We start from the raw sequence: 26,124 nt of genomic DNA on the forward strand, positions 1-26,124 counted from the left end.
GGGGGCAGAGGAAGGGAGGGGGAGGGGGGGGAAGGAAAATGAGCTGATTCTGGGAACCCAAGAGGCAAGAATTTTGGGAATGATGAGGGCAACAAATGTATAGATCTGCTCTACACAATTGATCTATGTATTGTGATGAATTTTATGAGCCCCAATAAATTGATTAAAAAAAAAAAAAGAAGTGTATTACATGGCTGGCACACAATGATAAAGAAATGTAGCTCTTATTGTCCTTAAACTCAAATGTCACATCTTCAAAGTTGTTTGCAGTATTTTACTATTACAAGTAATATTCTGATAAACATCTTTTTCCTAGGAATGTTGGTATACCTATGCCTAGAGGATTATTGGGTCAAAGGGTATGAAATTTTTTGAAAATTATCTTTATGAAACATAGATCATCCAATTCATAAGATCTCATAATATATAAAATCTATTGCTATCAACTTGATTAGGACTCATAGCCACGCTATAGGACAGAGCAGAACTGCTCCATAGGATTGTCATGGCTATAATCTTTAGAGAAGTGGAGAGTTCCATCTCCCTTCCACAAAGCTGCTCAAACCACCAATACCACAGTTAGCAGGCCCAATGCTTAAATAACTGAGCCCCTGTAAAATGAATCCTTAAAACTTTCAATATAATAATTTTAAATAGTGAATGTGATAGATGTAGAGTTAAAATACATAGAAATACGTAGATTTTGAAAATATGAGTTAAAACATTATATGCACATTTGATTTCTCTCTACTCAATTATTTAGAATAACGTACAATTTGCTGCCCATCATAAAATTCATTTCAGATGTATGCACCAGATAGTTCCCAAAATAGGGGAAGCAGGAAGAACAATGGGTGGTACTCAGTTCAAAATAAGTTTGAATCAAGAAACAAATGAGTTAGCTCACAGAAAAAATTTTCTGAACTAAGGCTTAAAAGGCTGAAGGTTCAGCTAGCACACTTAGCATCAAAATTTGTCAATAATAAACAATATCACATCTCAAAGCTGTTGCTATGTGTTCAATTTCTCTGTCAAGGGAAAGACACAGAGAATGTATAGACAGTTCTGCTTCTACTAGAGAAAAAAGGCAGGCAACATTACTCCATAGTCACAACTGCACAAGCAGATCATTATATACAATTTTAATGCAGAAATAAATATATCAATGTATCTTGACAATGTGATGATGCAAATTGATCAAAGAATTATTTGTAACCTTCAGAAGTTAAAAACAAAAGAACTGTCTTACAGGAATGGCTGCAGTTTCACTCTACCAGATCTTCCCTCACCAACTCCCTCACAAGGAGCCAAAGCAGCTATATTTTACCAGTAGTTCAGTACTTAAGAACATTGTATCCAGACTTGGAACAGGGATTCCATGATTAATAGATGCCATTTGATCAAAAGAAATGATTTCCAACAAAATTTGGTCTAATCTGGTTTAAGCCAGGTTTCACTGACTATGAGAATTAAATTGGGTCTACAGGGGGAAAAGGAAACAGAGAGGTGGGGATGGGGTGGGCAGGTGGAATGAAGGAGAGGAAGAGAGAACTGTAGGCTTTTCCTCCCAATGTGGGAAACAGAAAGATTTCTCCCAAGTTGTCTCTCCCAAATATAAGCCAAACTTAGCTGCTTACTACACTTGGTAAATGACTATATACTTGAAGGTCAACAGAAGTAGGTCAGGGGTTATTCTCCCTAAGGGTTATCAGTCATCTAGAGCAAGCAGTCACCACTGTTTATTCCACAAGTAGGACCAACCCCCTTCTGATAAGGATAGTAGTTGTTTCCTTGTAGGAGATCCCAGAGAGGTCAAGCCCGCCCCAGGGTGACCAAGGTTAGGCCATCATGAATCTAGGGTCTGCCCATCTTGTCACATGTATAACTCTAGTCCCTCCCCTTCCTATATGCACACCCCTAGCTCATCCTCTTCCTGTCACGCTTATGCCTATTGTACATCTCCTCCCTATGATGTGTATGCCTATTGTACTGTCCTGTGAGGTGTGGTTACCTGTAATCACGTCCCCACTAAGTAGATATAAGCCTTGGTTAGCAATAAACAGGGTGGTCTCCTTCCCATCTCACCTGGGCCCACACTGTGCGCGGGCCTGGCTGGTAAGATCATGGCTATCCAGGAAGTGAGCATGCTGCCATGAAATGTGTCTGACTTCTTTATTTTAATTTCTCTTCTATCTCTCATGCTCTCTATGACTTTATTATAATCTTTATGTATCTTAACCATACAATTGTTCTTATTGAACCCGTGATTAGTTGTGGGGGGGTTGGCCTTTTCTCCCCCAGATCCCAACAAAATGTTGGCTTTATGGGCTCAGAAGAACTCACTTTTTACATTCAACATGGCAACATTGATTAGACTTTATATAAATAAGATTAGATTTTATATGACTAGATTGTGTATAAAATTCTACGACAAATCCATTCGAAGCTAGAGGTTTGACTTTGGGGTGCTGTCTTAACCCTCAATAAATCTGGAAGGCTTAAAGGCTATTAAATTAACATTTCCGCGATCTGGCACCTGTAGTCAAGTTAATTTGTCAAAAACATTTTTACGGTTTGTCACTGGACACTGTATTTTCTGACAAGTTAAGTTTAAAATAAAATTGACAAAATCTCATTAATTTTCTTGAATCACCAACCTTGGTTCCATTAAGCTTTTATTATTAACAATGTCAACTGTCACTCTTTGTTTAACAAGGTCAAGTTCAGATCTGGGTACCTCCAGGATACTTGCTATATTAATAGGAGCTAGTGAGGTAGTACAGTGTGGTCATTAAAAACTCATGTCGTGGATTCACACAAACATGGGCTCAATTCTTAACAATGCCACATTGGTGTCTGTCCTTTAACAGTTTATTTAACTTCTCTGAATCTCAATTTCCTCATCTATAAAATATGACTAATAAAAGTTATTTTGAGGATTATCACTTACACTTATCATTGTGCCTGTTGTTGTTAAGTGCCATCTATGGACAACAGAATGAATCTACCAGATACTTTTGTACCTAGCCTAAGATAGTGAATGCTTAAAACTGTTGGCTATGTTCCCTTTATTCCTAGTTTTACCAAAGTCCCATTTATTAAAAACAAAACAAAACCCCCCAACTTACTGCCATTCATAGACTTTTAAAACTGTAAGCAATCTGAACGGTGACCCATTTCAGAATCTTTTCAACAAATGATTACCTTCTAACCTCTCCTAAATACCACTTTCTGAAGCAAAGTCTTGGGGCAGACAGTGTTGATAGCCAAACCACTTTTCCTTCAGTTGATCAGTGGATAAATCAATTGACGTGCAATCTTCCAGCAGATTTTATCCACTGATCTTAGTTCTAGCTCCAAATATGGAACAAAATACACCTCTACTTCCACAGACATCCACTCCTTCCTGTTGCTGAGGGTTTGCATTTACGTGGACATCCCTGCATGATTCAGAAATGAGCCACATTATAATCCTTTTCAGATCACAGCACACACACACACACACACACACACACACACAAATATCATTTCCATTAGTTTTTTTCTTAGGTTAGTGATTTTTCTAATTTGTCTTTCTTTAACATCTGTATCAAATGTAAACCTAAAATAGGGAAGGGGCTTGTTACTCTCAGGACAGATTTTCTCTATTTAAATAATCCTTTGTTTCCATGCATCAGCTGAAAAATCAGCAATTATTCATGTTCAAGTATAGGTCAGAAATTTTATAAATCATGGGGAGGAAGTATGAAGGAAAAACAAAACCCTACCTTTTGTGAGTCAGGAACAAGGATCACCTCAATGTCTTAAGTTCAGAAAGTGGTTCTTCATATTTTAAGTTTTTATTATTTTTTTTTTGTTCTTCACTTAGTTTTTGCTTTACTGGAATGAAAATTGCTCAGAAAAGTAGTGCCTAGACTGTGATATGATTTGGTAGTCAACATTGTTGTTTTCCAGTAAAAAGGAGATTTCATGAGCAGAAATACTGAGCTGTTTGAGGTCTCATCGGTCAAGAGAACGTTTCTGAGCAGCTTCTGAGCAAACATTTCTTAACAAGTTGATCACAGATCTGGGGTCTTCACTCCTCATAATGGCACTGCCAGACACAATCATGTTAGCTCCTGCCTCTGCACACTTATGGATAGTGCCAGGACCTACTCCACCATCAACCTCTATGTCCAAAGACAGGAACTGGGTCCTCAACTAGTGGACCTTTGGCATCATGTCATCCATGAATTTTTGCCCTCCAAACCCAGGTTCCACGGTCATAACCAGGGCCATATAGATCTGATTAGCCCAAGGTGCCACATACCCAACTGTAGTTCCTGGTTTGATGGCAAGACCAACCTTCATACCATTCTCCCGAATATCTTTGATCAAAGCCCCTGGGTTCTCAGTAGCCTCCAGATGAAAAGTATATTGATTGGCCCTTGCGACAGCCATTGGCTTTACCCACTGCTCTGGCCTGGTCACCATCATGTGCAAGTCAAAGAAGGGGTCCTGGTCTAACTGCTTTCGAAGGCTTTCTACCACGGGGTGACCAAAGGTGATGTTGGGAACAAAATGCCCGTCCATTACATCCAGGTGCAGATAATCAGCCCCGGAGTCCAGCATCCGGAGGCATTCTCCCCCTAAATTGGCCAGGTCGCTGTTGAGGATGGAGGGGCCAATCTTGCATCCGGATCCATATTTTAAGTTTTTAACATTATGGGTTTTTATGGGTTTTAACATTATGGCCCTTCTTTGTAGAGTCAAAAGACCTGACCTGGGTAATAGCTCTACCAATCTGGAGCTGTATAACTTTGGGCAAATCCATCACCTCTCTGAAAGTCAATTTTCTGTGCCATACAATAGAAAGGAAACCATTTACCTCCAAAGCATATTACTGAACATAAAGCAAAAATGAAATAAAATATATTAAGATGCTCTGTGACTTGCCAACTGTTATACGAATACAATTACTCCTTAGCATTGTTTGTTAAGTTGTTATTCACAGTGGGCAAATTTTTAGACAAAATGTTAAACCAACATAAGGCCAAGAACCAGAGGCAATAGGGATATGTGTCTCTCATTGAGAGAAAGCATTGTCTTCTAGCCCAAGCTGGGGACTGTTATATCATATCCTGACACACAGTTATAAACCAGCTTATTTTTAAAGCATAATATACTCTAAAGTGTCCATTCTGAATTTACATATACCATTGTGGGATTCTTTAGATCTTTAATGTTACACATCACTTTGCATTTATTATACAAACAATGGCTTCTACAATGATGATAATATCAGAGAAAGGCAATTTGCATGAACTAAGTCCATCACCTAGCATAAGTTTAGGAACCTCTTCATTATTAAATCATTTCTATAATAAAATCAATATGCTTTAAAAGTGAAAATAGGGTTTTTCTAACCATAAAGAAGAGTTACATGTTTTAAACTCTATCAATTATCATAATATAATGAGCCTCTTTAAGATTTAATATCAAATTTTAAAATTAAAACTCAATGGAGAATGTATACTTGGCTCCATTACTGGATGATGTATCTCTAGAAAAGGTTACAGTATAGCCATTAACACCCTCCTAAATTATACAGAAAATTTGGTACAACCCTCTAACCTTTAACTATCACAAGGACAATTTAATTCCAGAGGTAGTGAAGTATTTTGAGAATGTAAAATTGTATGTGGATAGAATAATTCAGGTACATGTATCACATTCATTTCTTGGGAGGATTTTGGTTGATTAAATATTATGAAATTTTAAAATGCCAATCTGTACCTTAAAAATTATACTGTGCCCTTAATTAGGAACAAGTAAGAGAAAAAAATAGCACCACAAATTTCTACACCGTGGTAGGTTCACAAGTAAGTGTTTTATTACTTTAAGACTCAATGTTCCCTAATGATATAATTCAAAAATTTTACTGAATCATTATTTAGTAAGACATAGAAATCTCTTAAAATTAATCTTTCGTACACATCCAGCTTATCCAAAGTTGGAATTTAATTAGATGGCCTTGGCACAAATGGGCTTACTGCTTTATTTGCTCAGTCAGTGTATGTCTCCTCAGTAATTATAATTAATTCAAGTCCCCGACAATGTACCTCTTAACAAACAATGTAAAGACACCAGATAAAATGGAAATAAATAGCTTTAACATTTCTCCCACTATACTATCCTCCTTCATCCTCAAAATGCTCATGTGAAGTGAATGGGGTACATGCTATTCTCCATAGGAAAAGTACACTAAGAACCTACACCTTTGTTGATAAGAGAAGGATGCTCCTTTGTTCATTTTTACACTATAAAGACAATACAACTACAAGATGCAATTGAGAAAGTTTGTATTCAACAGCAACAAGGAAAAAAAACCTAATTTATAATATAAAGCAACACTTCCTGTTGGGAAGAATCTTTTCTAATTATAATCAAAATTTATAAATTTACAATTTAGAAGCAGTTCAAAAAGTGTGAATATCAAATTTCTTGGGTACAATAAAAGGAAAGTACTACATGGAAGAAAACCTTATTTACTGAGCGGGCACCAGGATCCAACGGATAACAAAAATTGTCACTATTTGGTACTTAAAAAAAAAATTTTTTTTAACACTGTTAGTTAACACTACTCAATTAGGTAATCAGCATAGCAATACGAATTAAAGCGCTGACAGGATTTAAACAGTCTTCATGGGAGGCGAGGGCAGGTACAGAGAGCACAAGGCCCCAGCTGGGTATGTTGGCACATTCCTCTGCACACAGCCCTTTGTGTGACTTTGCACCTCAGCTCTCTCCACAGTGGGCAGGTCCACTGCTGACTACCATTGACTGCCACTTACCAGGTACCTCCCAGGGCCCAGAGGAGCCCTGGTGGTGTAATGGTTATGAGTTGGACTGAGATCTGTAAGGTCCACTGTTGAAAACCCACCAGCCACTCCGAGGGAGAAAGATGGGGCTTTCTGGTCCAGTGAAGTTATAGTCTCGCAAACTCCCAGGGGCAGTGCTATCCAGTCCTACAGGGTCACCATGAGTCAGTATTGACTCGATGGCAGTGCGTTTCAGTCCCAGGGCCCAAATGCTTTTCAGGCATTATTGCATTTAATATGCTCACTGGTCCTGTGAGAATTCCTCACTCCTTTTAGAGCTGAGGAATGAGTGAGGAAATTAACAATTCACTAGATAGGCTGCTCCAAAAGCCTCAGGGTTAGGGAGTCACGGTTCTAACTCAACTCTCTTCAATGCTAAAACCCAATCGCTCTCACCTAAGCATTAATGGCACTGATCAAGAACACTGGAGAACAAAAAAGGGTTGGTGAGGCTGTGGGGAGATTGGAACTCTCATATACAGGTGGTGGGAGTAGTAAAATGGTACAGCCATGGTGGAAAATGATATTATGCTTCCTTTAAAATCTAGACAGAAATATTACAACATCCAGCAAAATTACTCCTAGGTCTATATTCTGGAGAAATAAGAGTCATGGTGTGAAAAGAGAGACATAAAATCACCCATGTCACTGAAGCATTATTCACAACAGCACCAAGATGGAAACAACCTAAGAACACACAATGAACGGACAGATGAACAAAATGAACACGTACACATAATGGAATACTGCCCACGGTTAACGACTTACGAAGACTCTACAGCATTTCGAACCACAGATGAACCTGGAGAACATTACGCTGAGTGAATTAAGCCAATCAGAAAAGGACATAGATTGTACAAGACCACTATTATTGAAAGTCAAGAATAGATTTACGCATAGAAAGAACATTCTTTGATGACTACCAGGGAAGAGAGGAGGAGGCAGGGAGCACCTCTAACTAGAGGATAGGTACATGTGAACTTTGGTGAAGGTAATAAAAATGCACAAAATGGGGGAAGTCAGAACAACAGAGCCCTGGCAAAGTAAATATTGACAAAAGTAAAAGACAACAATGGTAAACACAATTACATATACAATCCTGCAACCAAATGAATAATTTGAGCAGATACATAAGTAGATCAGTAAATTGAGCAGGGGTGGGATGACACGGAAGTAAAACCATAAGCATATGCAGGTTTGGTAGCGGATATTTCTACATACCTAACTGTATGTGTTGCAAATATATCCGTGTATATAGAGCATATGGGCAGTATTGTCTGCAAAACTTCGCCTCACGGGACTGAGCTGCTAGTTTGGAGGGCTAGAAGCCATAGTCTAGAGCAGTGGTTCTCAACCTTCCTACTGCCTCGACCCTGTAATACAGTTCCTCATGTTGTGGTGACACCACCACCACCACCACCACCCTGCCAACCATAAAATTATTTTCATTCCTACTTCATAACTATAATTTTGCTACTGTTATGAATCGGGCGACCCCTGTGAAAGGGTCGTTTGAACCTCCCCCCTAAGGGGTCACGACCCACAGGTTGAGAACCGCTGGTTTTAAGAGACAAGTAGGTCAACTGACATAATAAGAGTCCCTAAAAGCAGTGTTGTACATCCTACTTTTTTAGAGAGGCATAACTGGGTCTTAAAGCTTGTGAGTAAAAATCTAAGGTACCATTATTGTTCTTTCCCTGCGTGGAGAAAGAAATGTGAAGAAAACCAAAGACTCGGAAACAACCCAAAAAAACCAATGGGCCTCATGAACCACTATCTTCATAAGCTTGAGACGAGAAGAACTAGATGGTGCCCAGCTACCACTACCAATAGATCTGACCAGGATCACAACAAAAAGTTCCCATTCGAGTGAAAGAAAAATACTCAAATTCAAGAGGGGTGGGGGGACACGCAGGACAGGGAGAGGTAGTATTACTGGTCTGATAGAGCACCTTCCAGGAGCAGTCACCTCTTGTGTATAGATAAACTGTTACCAATCCCCTTATTGTTGTGCACACAGGGGCTCAATCAAGCCTTACTGTGTTTCAGTTCGTGCATGTGTATGTGTGCGTGCGGGCATGTGTGCGTGCGGGCGTGCGTGCATGCGTGCGTGCATGTGTGTGTGTGTATGTGTGTAGCTATGAGCTCCTTGAAGAATAAGTGGCTGGTGGCAGTTGATGTTAAGTTGGTTCCAACTCATAGTGATCTTCTGTATAACAGAACAAAATGTTACCCAGACCTGTATCGCTCTCATAATCATTACTCCATCTCAGCCCATTCTAAGCAGAGACCACTGAGTTTGTTTGTTTGTTTGTTTGTTTGTTTAAAAAAGAGCTCAGGTCAAGTACCCATTTACAAGCCCTAGAGAAAATCCTTTCTCTAGAATTAAGAGTTTCATTTGTCATTGTGAGGTGTAACTGTTTCTGAATCTGACTACCCACCTGGCTGTACTGAAATGTACTTTGAAAATGACAAGGTTGAAAAATAACTACAATTCAGTCCTTAGAGACAGGCAAGCGGCTCCAGCACAAGCAAAAGGTTTTGATGAGACAAAGACCCATCTCACACTTCAATTCCCTGTGGAAACGGGCAGCACGAAACCTGCTTGCCTGCAGAAGGTGATGTGTCACTTGGGTACCACAGTCTTCAGGGTTTCTCTTCAGTCCTCTGGCATTAATTCCCAAGTGTTTGTGCTGAGTCTCTGTCGTAGTCAGTCTGCTCTCCTCTGAGGTCTAACTATACCAGACACAGGGCGAGTAGGGGGTTTTATCTTATTAAAATAGATATGGCTAATTTGTCTTTTCAAATACATTTTAAATTAAATTGGATTTCCTTGGAAGGCTGCTAGGTCAGTTCCCCTGCTGCAAATGCAGGACAAAGGTTAATTGCACACCCTTCCCCAGCTCTTCTGCTCTCCTAGGAAGACTCAGATAACCTGCCCCAGAGGTGGGGAAGGCATAGGTTTATTGGGTGATAATGCTGCCATTAGAACCATTTACCATTATGCCAAGTGCCACAGATTGAATTTTGTCCCCCCAAAATATGTGTTGGAAATCCTAACCTCTATGCCTGTGGTTAGAATCCCATTTGGGAACGGGCTGTCTTTGTTATGCTAATGTGATGGGACAGCATAGGGTACTTTCTGAGTCAATCTCTTTTGAAGAATAAAAGAGATTACAACAAGCAAGCTAGCAACCAGATATGGGAGGAAATTAATGCCAAGTTACATAGAGATCACCCAGGACAGAAGCTTAAAAGAGGCAAGGACTTTCTCAGGGGCAACAGAGACAGAAAGTCTTCCCCTTGGGAAGACACCCTAATTTCAGACTCTGGTCTCCCAAAATGAGAAAATAAATTTTTATTTGTCAAAGGGCTTATGGTATTTCTGTTATAGCTGTACTAGACCACTAAGACAGAATTTGGTACCAAGGAGTTGGGCTACTGCTCTGATACTTAAAATGTGGAAGCAGATTAGGTAATGAGTAAAGGCTAGATGAGTTTTGAGGTAACCAGTAGTAAAAGGAGCCCTGGTGGCATAGTGGTTATGCATTGGGCTGCGATCCCGCAGTTCAAAACCACCAGCTGCTCCTTGAGAGGAAGATAAGACTTTCTACTCCTGCAGAGTTACAGTCTCAGAAACCCACAGGAGCAGTTCTATCCAGTCCTATAAGGTCACTATGAGTTGGCATTGACCCAAGGGCAGTGAGTAAGTGAGTGAATAGTGAAAGACCTGTTGGTAGTTATGGACATCAAAGTCACAGAAGAAAGTGGGAAAAGCTAAAGAGAAAATACATAGGTTGTTAGAAATGTGGTAGTTAAATGTGCTTCTAATGAGCTTAAAACAAAATAAAAAAGATTAGAACCTATGATTGGAAAATGCAGTGCAAAGAACTTGGCTAGATTATGTTCAGATGTTTGTTGGAAATTAGAACTTGTAAGCAATGAACTTAGATAGCTGGCTAAATTTCTAAGCAAGATCTTAAAGGGAGCCCTCTGGTTTCTGAAAGAGACAAATAATCTGTGCAGAAGGAAAACAGAAATTAGGAAAATTGTGTTGTACAAACTAAGAACATGCATCCTAGGACATAACTATGCAATAATTTGTTAAAGAAATTAAGCCTGTAACTGATGGGTCTAACCAACCACCACAATAGAAAATACAACAGTTTAGACTGAAGGGGATAGAGAGAAGAAAGAAAAGAGCGTTGTCTCTCTCTTGGTATTCTACAGGCAGGAAAGTGACCCAAGGAGATACATTTGTTGTTCTCCAAGAAAATAACAGGACTATTCCTCAAACAACATGGAGATGAGTCAGCAGAGACTGGAGGGCAGTGAGCTTTTTAAAAATTATTATTGGAAGGAGCATGGGGAACGGGGCCTTCTCTGTTTCAAAGGGTGGGAACGCAGGTTCTGATCTCAAAGGGTGAGGCCATGCCCTCCTAGCTTTCAAACTTGGTTCTAGAACGTTGAGCTGCCATTAAGGTATGCCAGAGTGATGAACTCCCGCCTAATGCTGAGAAGGCGGGCATCTATGCTAAAAGGGCAGAATAATGGGTCCTACTGGGGCTGAGGGGGTCTGGCCTCCACATAAGAATCCAGAGGGCATGGCTATTGCCCAGAAGGTCTCAAAGAACAGCAGATTGTTTTCAAGCCTTATTGAACAGTAAGATGTCTGAATTATGTACTAATAAAATGCTTTGGGGGGGAAAAAAAAGAATTTATGTAAACTGTCAGTTTTTTAGACTTGATTGATGCCATATCCTTTCTTTCCTTCCAATTCCTCCTATTTGCAACTGAAATGCTACCGAGTACCAGTTCTACCACTGTACTTTGGAAGCAGACAACTTGTATTCTGGATTTCACAGGTTTCCAGATGAAGATGAATTTTACCCCCAGGCACAATCTGCCAAAAGTATAACCCATATTTGATTTAAATGTTTCAGAAGCGAATATTCTGAACTTGAAATTGATGCAAGGTTTTTAGGATGACTTGATGGGTAGGTAAATGGCCCCGAGCCCCTTTTGTAGGAAGGACATGAAGTTGAGGAACCAAAGCATAGAATGAAATTTGTCACCCAAAACTATTCTCAACAAGAGCTGCGGTCTCAGAAACCCACAGGACAGTTCTACACTGTCCGATAGGGTCGGTAAGAGTCAGATCAGCTGGATGGCAGCTGAGAGATGCCAGTGGTTACGATCCCATTTGGGAATGGGCTGTTATGGTGATGAGATGGGATTGTGTAGGGTGTGCTTTGAGTCAATCTCTTTTGAGAAAAAAAGAGATCAAACAAGCAAGCTAGCAAGCAGAGATAGATGAAGAAAGATTAATGCCACAGCCCAGGAGCAGAAGCTCAGAAGAGACAAGGGTCTTCATCCAGAGCCAACAAAGAGAAAGTCTTCCCAAAGAGCAAGCACCTGGATTCCAGTGAGAAACCGAATTTCTGTTTGTTAAAGTATTTCTGCTTTTGTAGCATTAGATCACTAAGAGAAGAAGCATTTTAAAAATAAATAAAAAACAAACTTAAAAAAAAAGAAGAAACATTTTTTAAAAACTAAGTAACAAGATGTAACATTAGCAAGGATGGACTGCAACTGATGGCTAGTTCCTTTAAAATGTAAAGCCAAAATCATACAGCTTAACCTATTTGGTTCCCGAAAGTCCCAAATAGATGCAGAAGTACACACCCTTTGGGAGCAAACTGTTTTCTGGTTTCAATGTAAAATTCTGTTAACATTTTCATTTAATTTATCTCATTTAGACTATCTATGTTCATGAAAATTTAACCCAGTAATGTCTCATTATACACACCATAACAAAGTATGAATATTTAAATACAATATAAAATAAAATACTTTATCAATTATAATTTTGTATTCTAAGTTAGTGACTTCACTTAGCATGTCTGCCTTGCACGGCACCACACTATTTTTCAATTAAGGGTCCAGATGTTTCAAAGGCTCCAGTAGGCAACAGCAGTTATGAGAAATGCTTTATCTGCATTGTAATCATCACTACCACATCAGCTCCAGGCTGCATTAACATACTCATGTTTTATTCCAGCTCCCCTTCTACAGAGGAGGTAATTATACAACACAGCAGAGAAACAGAATCCTAAAAGCTGGATAATGTCCTTACAAGCATCCACCTGAGCAATACAATTTCATACACAATCTTAAAATTATTTTTGAATATCTCTGGTTGCTTATCAGGAACATTGACCATAGGACGTGTGTGTGTGTGTGTGTGTGTGTGTGTGTGTGTGTGTGTAAAGAAAGACAGGGTGAATCACATACATACAACTTGAGCTGCAAATACCATCAAAATACAAGAAACAAATAGCTTGCACATACACACATAATGTATATTGAAAACCAACTAGAAGTTTTTGAGCATAAAAAACACTATCATTTGTCACAATCTAATCCATTACTTCTCATTTGTAATGCCAGTGTCATCTCTTGAACAAGTCAATCTGATCTTCATTCTTACTCTCCAGAAATGACAATTTACCTGAACTGAGGCTGAGCAAGTATAGCGATTATCCTTGCTTCTATCTAATAAAAACAATACAAGAGCAGTACAAAATGCAATTCTGACAGCTGCAACAAAAATGCTATAACATTTATTATTTGGTTAATTAAATGACTCCCTTACTATAAATGGAGAAGAATAATCTATATAATAAGAGGCATTGCTATTCTTAGTAAACAGTGCATAATTTAACGGGAAAAAATATGATTCTTTGTTAAGAGAAACTATAACAAAATTAACTTTAATTGTAATTTTTAAATTATTCTACAAACATTTTTATATTTTAAAATATTCCAACACAAGATGTCCTAAAAAAGACACTCTTCAGAAGACAAATGCCTTTACAAATACTAAAGAGAGAGAGGTCAAATCCTGGCAGGTTACACTTCAGTATCTGAAAGCAGACAGTTTACGTTCTTTCCTGAAGGAACCTTAGGTGGAACATTTTTAATACATCACCGTGTCACTTTTTAATGCGCCCCAATCTATTAACCACATGGCAAACTAAGAGGGATTTTTAAAATATGGGCTTTATGGCTTTGTGTTGGTGATTAATTAAATAAATAGCCACTATTTCACAAATCATCCCTCTGATTAGTCTAAAACAGACACTTTGCATTCACTGGCATTACTGTCATCTAAAGCTCAGGGAAGGGCAGAAGTGGTGTAGCACGGCCATGTCGCTACACTTTGGAGCCCATTGTCATAGGCTCCACGGCTGGCATCCCACCTTGAGGCCCAGAGGGAGAGGTGCCTGCCTTCACAGGTGCTGCAATCAGCTGGAATTTAACTCCAGCTGCTCAGAAAAGATGTTGCCCTTAATTATTCTCCTTCACCTAAAGGAAACAATAGAACAACAAAAGAAAGAAAGTGGCTTCTAAAGTGCAACCTCCAGCTACAAAGAAATGAGGTTTCCACACAAGGTCCACTGTCCCAGGGGTGAGGAAGAGTTGGTCTAGTTATCCGATTTAGGACTAAGTAGAGTGCTAGGTCAAGCAGGCTCTCCTTAGAACTCCTTAGCTCAAAATATGCTATCATATTATCTTGAACTCAAAATCCAGTATTACTTTCAAACACTAATATTTAAGACTCCATTCATAGACTGAGACAGTCAACTATCTCTAAAATTGGCAGGAATTCAGCCTAGCATGTTTTTTTTGTTTGCTTTGTTTCTCAGCACCCTAGCCTAACATTTTAAAAAGCTGATGCTTCTCTGAAAGAAATTAAACTTGGGATAATTTTTAGTGTCAGGGAAAAAAAATCAAATGGGACTATCTCAAGAATCCAATTTCCTTTAGGAAATACATTAAGTGGTTCCCTAATCTCTGTATTTAAGCTTCATTAGATCTGTGGGTAGATATGTAGATAAGGAGGGAAGAGAAAGGAAAAAGGAGGATATTTCAGCAGAAAAAAACACACCAAAATACAGTACAGATTATTTTGCAGAAAATAATCATTTTGTCCTTGCATCCCTTCTGTGCTAATCTTTCTACGAATGGAAGCAGTAAGTGGTGCACTACAAAAGACTTGCACTCTGAGGCATGATGGGCCCTTAGTAAAGTCATGTAATCTCACTTCGCCTCTTTCCTCATCTGTAAAGTAGGGTCTCAACCTCAACCCTCCATAATTGTAGGGGAAATTGGGGTACTATGGATGACCTACCTCAACATTCCTGTACAGCAGATTCTCAAATGGTGGAAATTATGTGGACCATGAGATATTGCAGTAGACCACGAAACTTGATCAAAAGCAGAGCCTGAGCCCCAATAAAATGATTTAAAAAAAAAAAAGCAGAGCCTTTATTTTCCCTCTATAATGCCTTTTGGAGAAAGTCAAGGTGACTGCACTCAACACTGTAGATGGTGTTTTACAAATATAGCAAGGGATAAAAGTACAAAGTGTACATGAACACAGAGTTGCCATATTATACTCATGACCCTAAAGAAAACCTAAATTATTGCAACTGAAAAGAAATAGTATAGTTTCTACTGGTTCTGGAGTTGATGATGGAGGTGTCTGAGATTACTTACATAGTAGAGACTGGAAAGGAAGTGAATAGACTTTGTATTCAATAGTCACATGTTTGAATCCTGACTGCACTACTTTCTAGTTGTATAACCTCAGGCAAGTCTGTTGGATTCTCCAAGTCTTTGTTTCCTCACCACAAAATGAAGATAATAATACATATAAAGTGGGACAATAATGAATGAAATAGCATAACAGGTACTCTGGGATACAGTAGATACCCAAATGGTTTCTATTTTATGAAGCTGAGTCACATGATGCTGATAAGCAACTATTATGATCTACAAAAATTTATAATTCCATATTTTTTCACTTAGTAGTATAGTGCCTGAGACAGTAAGCAGCATGAGTTGGGAAAGGGCGGAAATTTGTCAAAAAGCTGAATGAATTACACTCCTATCAAAACAGGAAGAAAGCAAAAAACCTTCACTGAGTTGTTTCTAACTTATAGTAGGTTATACATGGGGCTACTCCCATAAAGATTTAAGTCTTGGAATCCCATAGAGGTAATTCTACTCTGTCCTATGGGGCTGAGATGAGTCAAAATTGGGAATCAACCAAAAACCTAAAAATGCTTTTACAAGCCTGATCCTTGATTCCAATAATAAAATGACCAGAATCATGAACATTTATTATAAGATAGTATAATATTTTAATACATATGTCATTTTAATATAAATAGTATATATTATATTGTTGATATAAATAAATATTTTAATATTGATATTATAATGAGATCCATAATCTTATTTTATGTAATCTCAACACAACTTCATGATATAGATTAAACTATTCTTCCTATTTCATATATGAAATATAAGCTTACAGAAATGAAGAAACTTGTTATGTAGCTGTTGAAGCCATGAGGCTACCCTGGAGCTGACTCTAGAGCTCTTATTCGTCCCCTAAAATTGCTACCCCATACTACAAAGCCGCTTGTTTTGCTCTTACTGAAACCAGGTTAGGACAAGAAGCAAATGATTTACAAACTCGACTTCTGGGCCTTGCCAGCAATGAGTCTCTCAGTGGGTAACCAATCACCATAGTGAGGGTATTTGTATTTATTACCTGCACTGGTCGTGACTGGAAGAGGATGCAGCCAAAAGTTGTACTCTTTCTATAGTGTTGTGGTGTTACTTCAAAGGGGAAAAAAAAAATCAGACAAGCCTCTAAAGTTTCCAAGAAAAATCCTGAAGTTTTAATCAAACAGCTGCTGCGTTCCCATTATGCTACAGTCAAGCCTTTTTACTATATGACTGAGGCAGCAGAGCTTTTTCTTTGTTTATTCACGTATCTATTTAGGTTTTTGGCTCTTCCTTCCTGAATCCTTCAATGTGAACTGTCAACAAGACATCGGAGAAAGGCAAATGGCACTGACAGTAGATGCTATGAATCCATTTCCTTTAAAAAGAGGATTCAAGTCAGGAACCCTATGCCATGTTTCAAAGCCTGGATTCTAAAAGCAATCACACTTGTATGTAAGGCTTCTTAGAGACATCTCCGCAGCACCCAAATCCACCAAAGATAAAGAAGACGTTTGCGCTAAGTTGGGAAAGTGGAGACATCAGCATTTCCGCCTTCAGCGCATTGCTTCTGCTCTCAAGAACCCCTGAAAAAGCACCTGGAATATTACCGTCTCTGCTGCCACTGCTCCTCTGAAACCTTGCTCGGGGGTTTCCCTAGGGTTCCTTTTCCACAATTGCAGCAGAGACTCTGAGAGGAGCCCAAACAAGCTGCCTTAACCTTCCTGTAAACGGATATTTCCATAGAGGATTAAGACAAACACTTCAAATAAGGCAATTTCCTTTACTAAAAAAACAAAGTGACAATAGTAGTGCCAAGAGAAATAGACAAAGGCAATGAATAAGACACTTTCCTTGTTTGGGGCATACAAAAAAAGGGAAAGGTAGATGGAGGGTGGACTACACAATCCCTTCTTTTTTCTGATGGATATCCTACAGTGGAGCCTAATGAAAAAGTTATACTAAAAATTAGATTAAGTCATACCAAAGGGAGGAAGAAAAAAGTCTAAATGCGTTATACTATGTGATTTATGCCTATGCTGCATGTTATTTATTTTCGCATGTTTATTACAAATTTTTCTGTTCAGAAGAGTGAGACTTCTCTTTTCTAATAAGGTACTTCAGAACTCTGGGAATGCCAAATGCTTATTTGTTGAACTGTTGAGAATGCAAATACCTAACTACCCTTGAGATCTCCAGAAAGGAACATGCCTCCCCATAAATATTCCCTAAGAAGCTTCCTTGGGCCACAGAAAGCAAGAGCTCCTTTCACTGGAGGGATGGAGGTGTATACGCCTGAATTAAAGACAAGGCCAGGCAGTAAGGGTGCAATGGAGCACCGATGAAACACACAGCTTTCCTCTGGTTCTTTAATGCTTCCTCATCCCCCTTTCCCCCCAGTATCACGACCCTAATTCTACCTTACAAATCTGGCTAGACCAGAGCATGTACATGGGTACAGATAAGAGCTGGAAACACAGGGAATATAAGACCAATATTGAGAGTAGGAGGGGAAGGGGAAGGGGAAGGTTGGGGAGAAAGGGGAAACTGATTACAATGACCTATCTATAACCCCCTCCCTCCCAAGGGGATGGACAACAGACAAGGGGGTGGGGGGAGACTTCGGACAGTGCAAGACATGAAAAAAATAATAATTTATAAATTATCAAGGTTCATGAGGGAAGGAGAGGGAAAAATGAGGAGCTGATACCAAGGGCTTAAGTGGAGAGAAAATGCTTTGAAAACAATGATGGCAAAATATGTACAAGTGTACTTGAGACAATGGAGTTATACGAGCCCCCAATAAAATGATGTTTTTAAAAGACAAGACCAGGGTGGAGAATATCAGAAACCCATTCCTGGAAATCTGCGAGGAGACTGAGCCTCTCCCTGACTTGGTTAGATGGTTTCTGATCTTCCCTTTTTGGTACTTTCATCCACATATTCATATTCAATTTTTACTCCTATATAAATAATATGCTATGTTTTATATTTAACACTCTATATTAGCGTCATAAATACTTCAGGTAAGAGAAAGACTAAAATTAAAAGCAAGTATTATTTATTAAGGCCTCTTATCAGGCATTGAATTAAGCAGCCATATCTATTACCTCTTTTTGATCCTCAATATAGTCCTCACTTATCCATTTTATGGGCTCACTGGACGGCACAGTTAAGCTCTTGACTCTAGCCAAAAGTTGGTGGTTCAAACTTACCCAGAGTTACCTTAAAAAGCCCTGCAATCTACTTCTGAAAGCTAAAGCCCTACACTCTACACATACCTCCGTAGTCATTGTCAGCCGGAATTTACAGGACAGCAACTAACAGTAACAACCTCATTTCACATATAACTAACCTTAAAAAGTTAAAGAAATGAGTAAAGGTCAGATAGCTAGTGAGAAAGCTCAGATAGAAACCCAGGTTTAATTGACTCAAAATACCACAATCATCACACTACAATTCTTTCTAAGCTAACATATCTTTAAAAGCTTTTTTGGGAAATTTCTTGTTATGTTTTTAATCAATATTTTCAAAAAAACTTAATAAAGATGGTCACTATTAACAAGTTGGTTCAATTCACCTGGAAGAAATAAATATTCTAAATTTGAATGAGATTAAAAATACATCCTTAAGATATGTAAACTATAAGCAGAAATCTACAATATAGTGAGAGATCCTAATATATTGTCTCTAACAGGTCAAGCAGACAAAATATCAATAAAAATATACAAGATTTTTAACACAATTAATTAACAGGTATGACTTAATGACCACATCTAGAATACTGTATCTAAAAACAGCAGAAATTACATTCATTCCAGGATCACAGATATTTATGACTGCTGACTACAATAGGTGGCATAAAACAATATTTAACAAATTTCAAATCATTGGCATTATGAGGCCACTTCCTCATCCACAAAAGAATTGTTATATTTTTAAAACTTAAAGCAATTTCAGAGATAGAAATTTAGAAATACTAATAACTAAAAGTCTCAAATAAGAAAAATACCAAAATATTTGGAACATATAAAAATTTTGAGATTGTAAGGCAAAGCTAAAACAAAAAAGGCCTACACTACAGCAAGTAAACATGATAATGTTTCCTTCAGCCCTCCCCCAATATTCATATACTTGCAACAGAGAATGTTAGCACCTCGACAGTTATTGGGCAAAGCAGAGCTGAAAACAAACTGTGGTTACACTACAGCCTCATTCAGCAGATTGCCTTAGAATATGGCCCCAAGCCCACCGCTGTAGATTAAAATGCAACGCATAGCGACCGTATAAAGCAGGGTAAAAGTACCATATAAAGGATCGCAAGGCTGTAAGTCTTTGGAAGCAGACTGCCAGATCTTTCTCCTCTTGGTTGGTAACCCATAACTTAACCCGTTGTACCACCAGGGCCCATTTGAAAGCCAGAAATGAAAGGATATTTTCCCAATAGTCAGAAGTTTGAATAATGGATTTGTTCATCTTCTTTTCATAGAAGGAGATGTGGCAAGAAGTTTAAATGTATAGAGCAGTGGTTCTCAACCTTCCTAATGCCGCGACACTTTAATACAGTTTCTCATGTCGTGGTGAACCCCAACCATAAAATTATTTTCGTTGCTACTTCTTAACTGTAATTTTGCTACTGTTATGAATAGTAATGTAAACATTTGATATGCAGGATGTATTTTAATTGTTACAAATTGAACATAATTAAAGCCTAGTGATTAATCACAAAACAATATGTAATTATATATACATATTGTATTTTCCAATGGTCTTGGGCGACCCCTGTAAAAGTTATTAGACCACCAAAGGGGTCATGACCCACAGGTTGAGAACAGCTGATACAGAGACTCGTGGATGAATAAATAGCTTAGCCAATTATCAGAAACCTGGAAGGAGGAAAACAAGAATGTCCAGAGTAAAACTATATGGATAAACTTATGGGAATGGGTATCACGTGTAAAGACTTTATATACATGTCAGCATCTACAACAGAAAAAGCACTAAGCAATTAAGTAAACAAAATACATTTGTAAAGATAAGAGTTAGCACAGGAGACCTGCAACTATGCTTAAAAAGGCCCATTTGAAAGGTTGATGCTTGGCTAGCAGTTGGGGACGTAGACTTTGGGAGAGCTGCAATCATTCTAACTGGTAAGAATGACTGGCTTACTGTGCCTACATTGTTCATATCAACAATAAAATTTATGCTGAACATCTGCTTTCTTTCTGGAACTTTGGAAGTTTAGTACATATTAGGAAGAAGGTGAGAAACTTCCAATAGTCCTGACTCTCTAATGAGTTTCCCTAGTAGACATTTCACACATGTTGTCACAATACATTGCTATGGGAATTAGCCACATTCTGTGTGACACCATTGGGAGAGGACTCTTCCAAGTGTGTGCCCGGTTTCCTGCTGAGTTCTGATGGCTCTCATCTGCTAGTCCTCTCCTGCTATTGTGTTGGATAATTTTGTCACTTCAGCCAAGGTCATGCATGCCTCCTCCTCATGGCAACCAAAGTCCAATGATGGATAAACACAGGAATAAAAAGACCTGGTCCCATTGAAAAACATGAAAAAATAATAATTTGTAAATTATCAAGGGTTCATGAGGGAGGGAGGGGAAGGGATAGGGAAAAAATGAGGAGCTGATACCAAGGGCTCAAGTAGGAAGAAAATGCTTTGAAAACAATGATGGCAACATATGCACAAGTGTACTTGAGACAATGGATGTATGTATGGACTGTGATAAGAGTTGTACGAGCCCCCAATAAAATGATTTTTTTAAGATATAAAATAATAATAACAATATACAATTGATCAAGGATTCACGAGGCTGGGAGGGGACGGGAGAGAGGGGGGTAAAAAGAGCTTATACTAAGGGCTCAAGTAGAAAAAATTTTGGAAATGATGATGGCAATATATGTATAAATATGCTTGACACAATTGATGTATGTAATAAGAGCCGTAGGAGCCCCAATTATTACTTTAAAAAAAAGAAAGGAAATTTCTGTTTGTTAATGTGTGTGTGTGTGTGTGTGTGTGTGTGTGTGTGTAAAGCAGTTAAAAAGGATTTTGGTTTCATTATTCTTATACTCGTACATGTTTCATAACTATGTAATTAATTATTAAAAACTGGTTTGAAAAAAAAAGACCTGGTTCCCTCCCCCCAGTTTAAGACAACCTGAAGAGCCCTATTAGAGTCAGAGTGCCCCAAAGATTTAGCTGAGGCTCGGTTGTCCCTATACTACAATCCAACTACTTCCTCTACCCACCCATTTCATTCTCTTCTTCCTACAAGTGTTGGTCCAATAGTTAATAAATTCTGTGTACTAATCTCCAGGTGAGAATTGGTTTCCCAGAAGAATGTGACAATAGTTTTGCTGGGAATTCAACCATGTATTCAAAGCACATTGTTTCCGTATATGCTCAAGTATAAGCTGACCCGAATATCAGCCAAGGCACCTAATTTTACCACAAAAACTGCATTAAAAATATGCTGAAAAACTCGGCTTATAGTCGAGTGTATATAGTATTGCCTATACATACATTTCTATGGTATGTATAGATGTATTTCTATATATATATAAAATTATTCCTAGATCATTTTATGATGCTAGCCATAGTACCCTACCAAAGCCTGAGAATATAAAAGAGAAATATTACAGGCTAAGTTAACATCAGTAAAGAAGCAAAAATGATAAAGGAAATATTAGTCTATATCGATGCAGAAAACACATTCAATATATTCAACATTATTCATTTTTAAAAAACAACATATTAGAAGTAGAAGGGACTTCTCTTAATCCAATAAAGGCCATCTATCACACTAGCAAATGTCACACTAATAATGAAACATTTAAAACATTTCCGTTAATATCAGGAAGAGACAAGATTGCTTCTTTTCAGCAGATCAGAGCCTGCTCAATAAAAAAGAAAAAACAATATACAGAATGAAAAGGAAACAAAGATCTGTACTTATATTTAGGGAGACTTCCCATTATCCTAACTGATAAAGAGTACCTGGCTCACTGTGCCTAAACTGTTTGTATAAACAATAAAGTTAATGCTGAAACAATAACAAATAACAATTACATATTTGCAAAATATATTATTGACTTCATAGCAACCCTGCCATAAATGTATAAATTACTTTAATAGAGTTTGGAAAAACTGCTAAAATTAAAATTCAGGCAAACCAACTACATTTACATATGCCAACGACAAATAGTGATTTTTAAACGATTAAGAGTAGAATTATATATATATATAGTCCCCCAAAAAAACCAGAATTGTGCTGGGCTAGAGGAGCTTTCTTTTTTTTTTCTTTTCTTTTTCTATTTTTTTAAAATCGTTATATTAGGGGCTCATACAACTCTTATCACAATCCATACATACATCAATTGTGTAAAGCACATTTGTACATTTATTGGCCTTATCATTCTCAAAACATTTGCTCTCCACTTAAGCCCCTGGCATCAGGTAGAGGAGCTTTCTTAGTACGCATTTTTTCCCATTAGGCAAGCATCAAACAACTCGCTCTGAGTTAGTGCATCCAGTGGCGTCACCAGGGAAGGTTCTCTCTGGTCACAGTGAATGTTGTCATAAAAGCAGTTTCGCTTGAACCTCATTTTTTGTGATGGCCGATTTAAGAAAACAGTGTGTAGTGTGAAATGTTGTTTCCTGCTTGTGAAAATTACTGCAGAAACTGTGGTGATGTTGAACACAGCTTACAAGGACAGCGCTATGGAAAAAACTCAAGTGTACAAGTGGTTTTCTTGTTTCAAAAAAGGTGAAATGAATGATGACAAACCTCATACTGGACATCCATCAACTTTCCAAATGCATGAAAATGTCAACTAGTATTGCATTTGGAGTTCATTTCACCAGGTCAGATTGTTAATCAAGCTTTCTATTTAAAGGTTCTGAAAAGACTGCATAACAGCGTGTGAATAAAAAAGGCCTGATCAGTGGCAGACGGGGGACTGGTTTTACTACCGCAACAATGCACCTGCACATGCAGCCATCTCAGTGCGCCAGTGTTTGGCAAAAACAACAACATATCTCTCTGGTCGCACATACCTTACTCGCCTGACCTTATTCCCTGTGACTTCTTTCAGTTTCCATGAATGCACAGAGACATGAAAGGACAGCAATTTGATAACAGAGAAGAGGAGAAGAAAAAAACAAGGAAAGTACTGTCAGCCATCCAAACGGATGAGTTTTAAAAAATGTTTCCAGAATGGAATCACAGATGACAATTCCATTAAATGTAATGGAGAATACTTTGAAGGTGATATGGTTGTGTTGTAAAAAATTTTAAATATATAGCTTTGAAAATTCAATTCCTTTTGGGGGGAGGAGGGGGGTACGTGTGTGACTCAATCTAACAAGACAGTATAGATTACCTAACTAAATGGAGAGATGTATCACAGTAAAAATGGTAAAGATGTCAATTCTGCCAAATTGTTCTACAAATCTAAAGCAATTCCAATAAAATTTTTAAAGTATGTGGTAAGTCGTTTCAAAAATTTATATTGAAGGACAGCAAATATAGAATATACAAGACATTCACTAATAAGAAAAGTGAGGTGGAGGAGCATAGTTAATCAGATATAAGAAACTGTCTTAAGTTTTCAGTAATTAAGAGTGTGATATTAACACAAGAAAATACAAATAAACCATTAAAAAGGTGAGAGATCTCAGAAAGCGCAGCACACATATTCATTCAAGGGTAATTTTAAAGTACTGGTACAAAATCATAGAAACCTATTAAATAAAAATATTAAAACTTAACTTATTGTTTGACGCATTCTCTACCTATATTTACCTATACCTATATCTATAGCTACACACTTCTAAAGACAGTCTAACTTTTTCAGGAAGAATTCTGTACTCTTGGGTTTATACCATGTCACAAGGCAATTCTGATGTCCTTTGGGAATTCAAATTGTGTTCCTTTAGTTTTGAGAACATAAAGAAGTTGGAAAGGGCACCATCAGGGATGAAGGGTGGATAGTGTCATAGTTCCCAACGACATTTTCACAAGAGCAGGTGGCACTGTCATGATGGGAAAATATTCTCCGGCTCAGCTTTCCAGGCCTATTCCTCACCAAAATAGTTTTCTGTTTCCTTAAATCTTCTTCCTAGTAAGTCGCCATGATTTCCCTGTGTCCAAGAAGATCTATCAAAGATGGCCCCACCTTTGCAGTTCCCAAACAGTTGTCATAACCTTCTGAGCTAACCTCTTTGCCTTGAACTTACCTGGCCTAACAGGTCCCTTGGGAAGCTATTTTGTTGATTGGATCTTTTCTTGAAGGTAGTAAGATAACTGAGAGAATTTGTCAGAACCATCCACTGATCAGAGAGACATATTTATTAACCTGCAATCCTAGTAGCAGTATTTTTTTACTTTCCCTGTTATACAAAAAACAGGACCAACCTCCCTCCCTAAGATATAAAGAACTCCTAGAAAATAAAACCGTGAATCCAATCATCGGGGCACTTCCTATAACTCCCAAGGTCCTTAACCAAATGAAAAGAAGTTCCAACCTCACTCACAAGAGAAATGCAAATTAAAATGACAAAGACTGATTTTTCACCTATTAGATTAGATTGGCAAAAATCCAAACCTTTGATAAATTCCATGGCGAGGCTGCAAAGAACCAGGCTTTTCTTTTTTTTTTTTTAAACATTGCTGGTGGGAGTGTAATTGGCAAAATCCCCATGGAGGGCAATTTGGCAATACTCAAAAAAATTACCAATGCATATTCCCTTTGACCCAGCAATTCTGCTGCTTGAAATTTATCCTACATAGACAATTACACAAGTGCAAAATGTCATATGTACAAGATTACTCACTGTAGCGTTGTTTATAATAGCCAAAGATTAAAAACAACTTCAGTCTCCATCAACAGGGAACTAGGTAAATAAAATTATCCTTCCAAACAGGCTGCTGTTCTTAAATGCTGTGAGTCTACCATGGAACAACAAAAGAAAATAATGCCTGCTCCTGCCCCAGTCCCATAATTAACTGAGATTCCTAAGGTTTTCATTGGCTGAGTTTGGGGAGTAGATCACGAAGCTTTTCTTTCTTGTCTTTCTTAGTGTAGAAGCATCAGTGGCTTAGCCTTCTGTTTTATCAATAACCCTCAAGTCAATTCTGACTAATGGTGACCCCACATATACTGAAAATTTTTCAATAAGGGTTTCAAAGTACAATAACAATAAGCAAGCCTCCACTGACATGGGCTATAGATATGCATGATGTATATTAGTCAGGGATCAAACAGGGATCATATTCACTGCCAAGTTGACTCAGAAACACCCTACAGGAGGAGTAGAACTGACTTTGTGGGTTGCCAAAACTGTTCATCTCTGCTAGAGTAGAAAACACCTCATCTTTCTCCCACGGAGTAGTTGGTGGCTTCAAACGGCGGACCTTGCGGTTAACAGCCCAATGCTTAACTCACTATGCCCATCATGGTCAGAATAATGACAATAGCTAACATCTATTGAGCTCTTCTTCCAGATAAGCATTTTGCTTTGTTTTGGTTTTTCAGGGATTTTTGTTTGTTTTTCAATCATTTTATAGGGGTGCATACAACTCATCACAATCCGTACATACATCAATTGTGTAAACCACATTTGTACATTCATTGCCCTCATCATTCTCAAAACATTTGCT

At 38.1% G+C, this 26,124-nt stretch overlaps 2 protein-coding genes across 3 annotated transcripts in view; both read right to left on the reverse strand.

The window, feature by feature from the left end:
* The window catches only part of MAPKAP1 (MAPK associated protein 1), a 301,918-nt gene that overhangs the window by 192,472 nt on the left and 83,322 nt on the right, over positions 1 to 26,124 (reverse strand). The gene's annotated exons all lie outside the window — the stretch shown is intronic.
* On the reverse strand, positions 4,028 to 4,611 carry LOC101651713 (ribulose-phosphate 3-epimerase-like). Its single transcript, XM_030885143.2, has one exon. It carries the CDS (start codon positions 4,609 to 4,611, stop codon positions 4,201 to 4,203), a length of 411 nt encoding a protein of 136 aa, XP_030741003.1. The 3' UTR covers positions 4,028 to 4,200.

Source organism: Echinops telfairi, unplaced genomic scaffold (genome assembly GCF_000313985.2).
Source record: "Echinops telfairi isolate 266 unplaced genomic scaffold, ASM31398v2 ScPeMD7_22;HRSCAF=79, whole genome shotgun sequence".
In the NCBI taxonomy this organism is placed as follows: Eukaryota; Metazoa; Chordata; class Mammalia; order Afrosoricida; family Tenrecidae; genus Echinops; species Echinops telfairi.

Excerpts from the sequence above, each read along its gene's own strand:
- LOC101651713 (XM_030885143.2), bottom strand. The coding sequence starts at position 4,611 with ATGCTGGACTCCGGGGCTGATTATCTGCACCTGGATGTAATGGACGGG.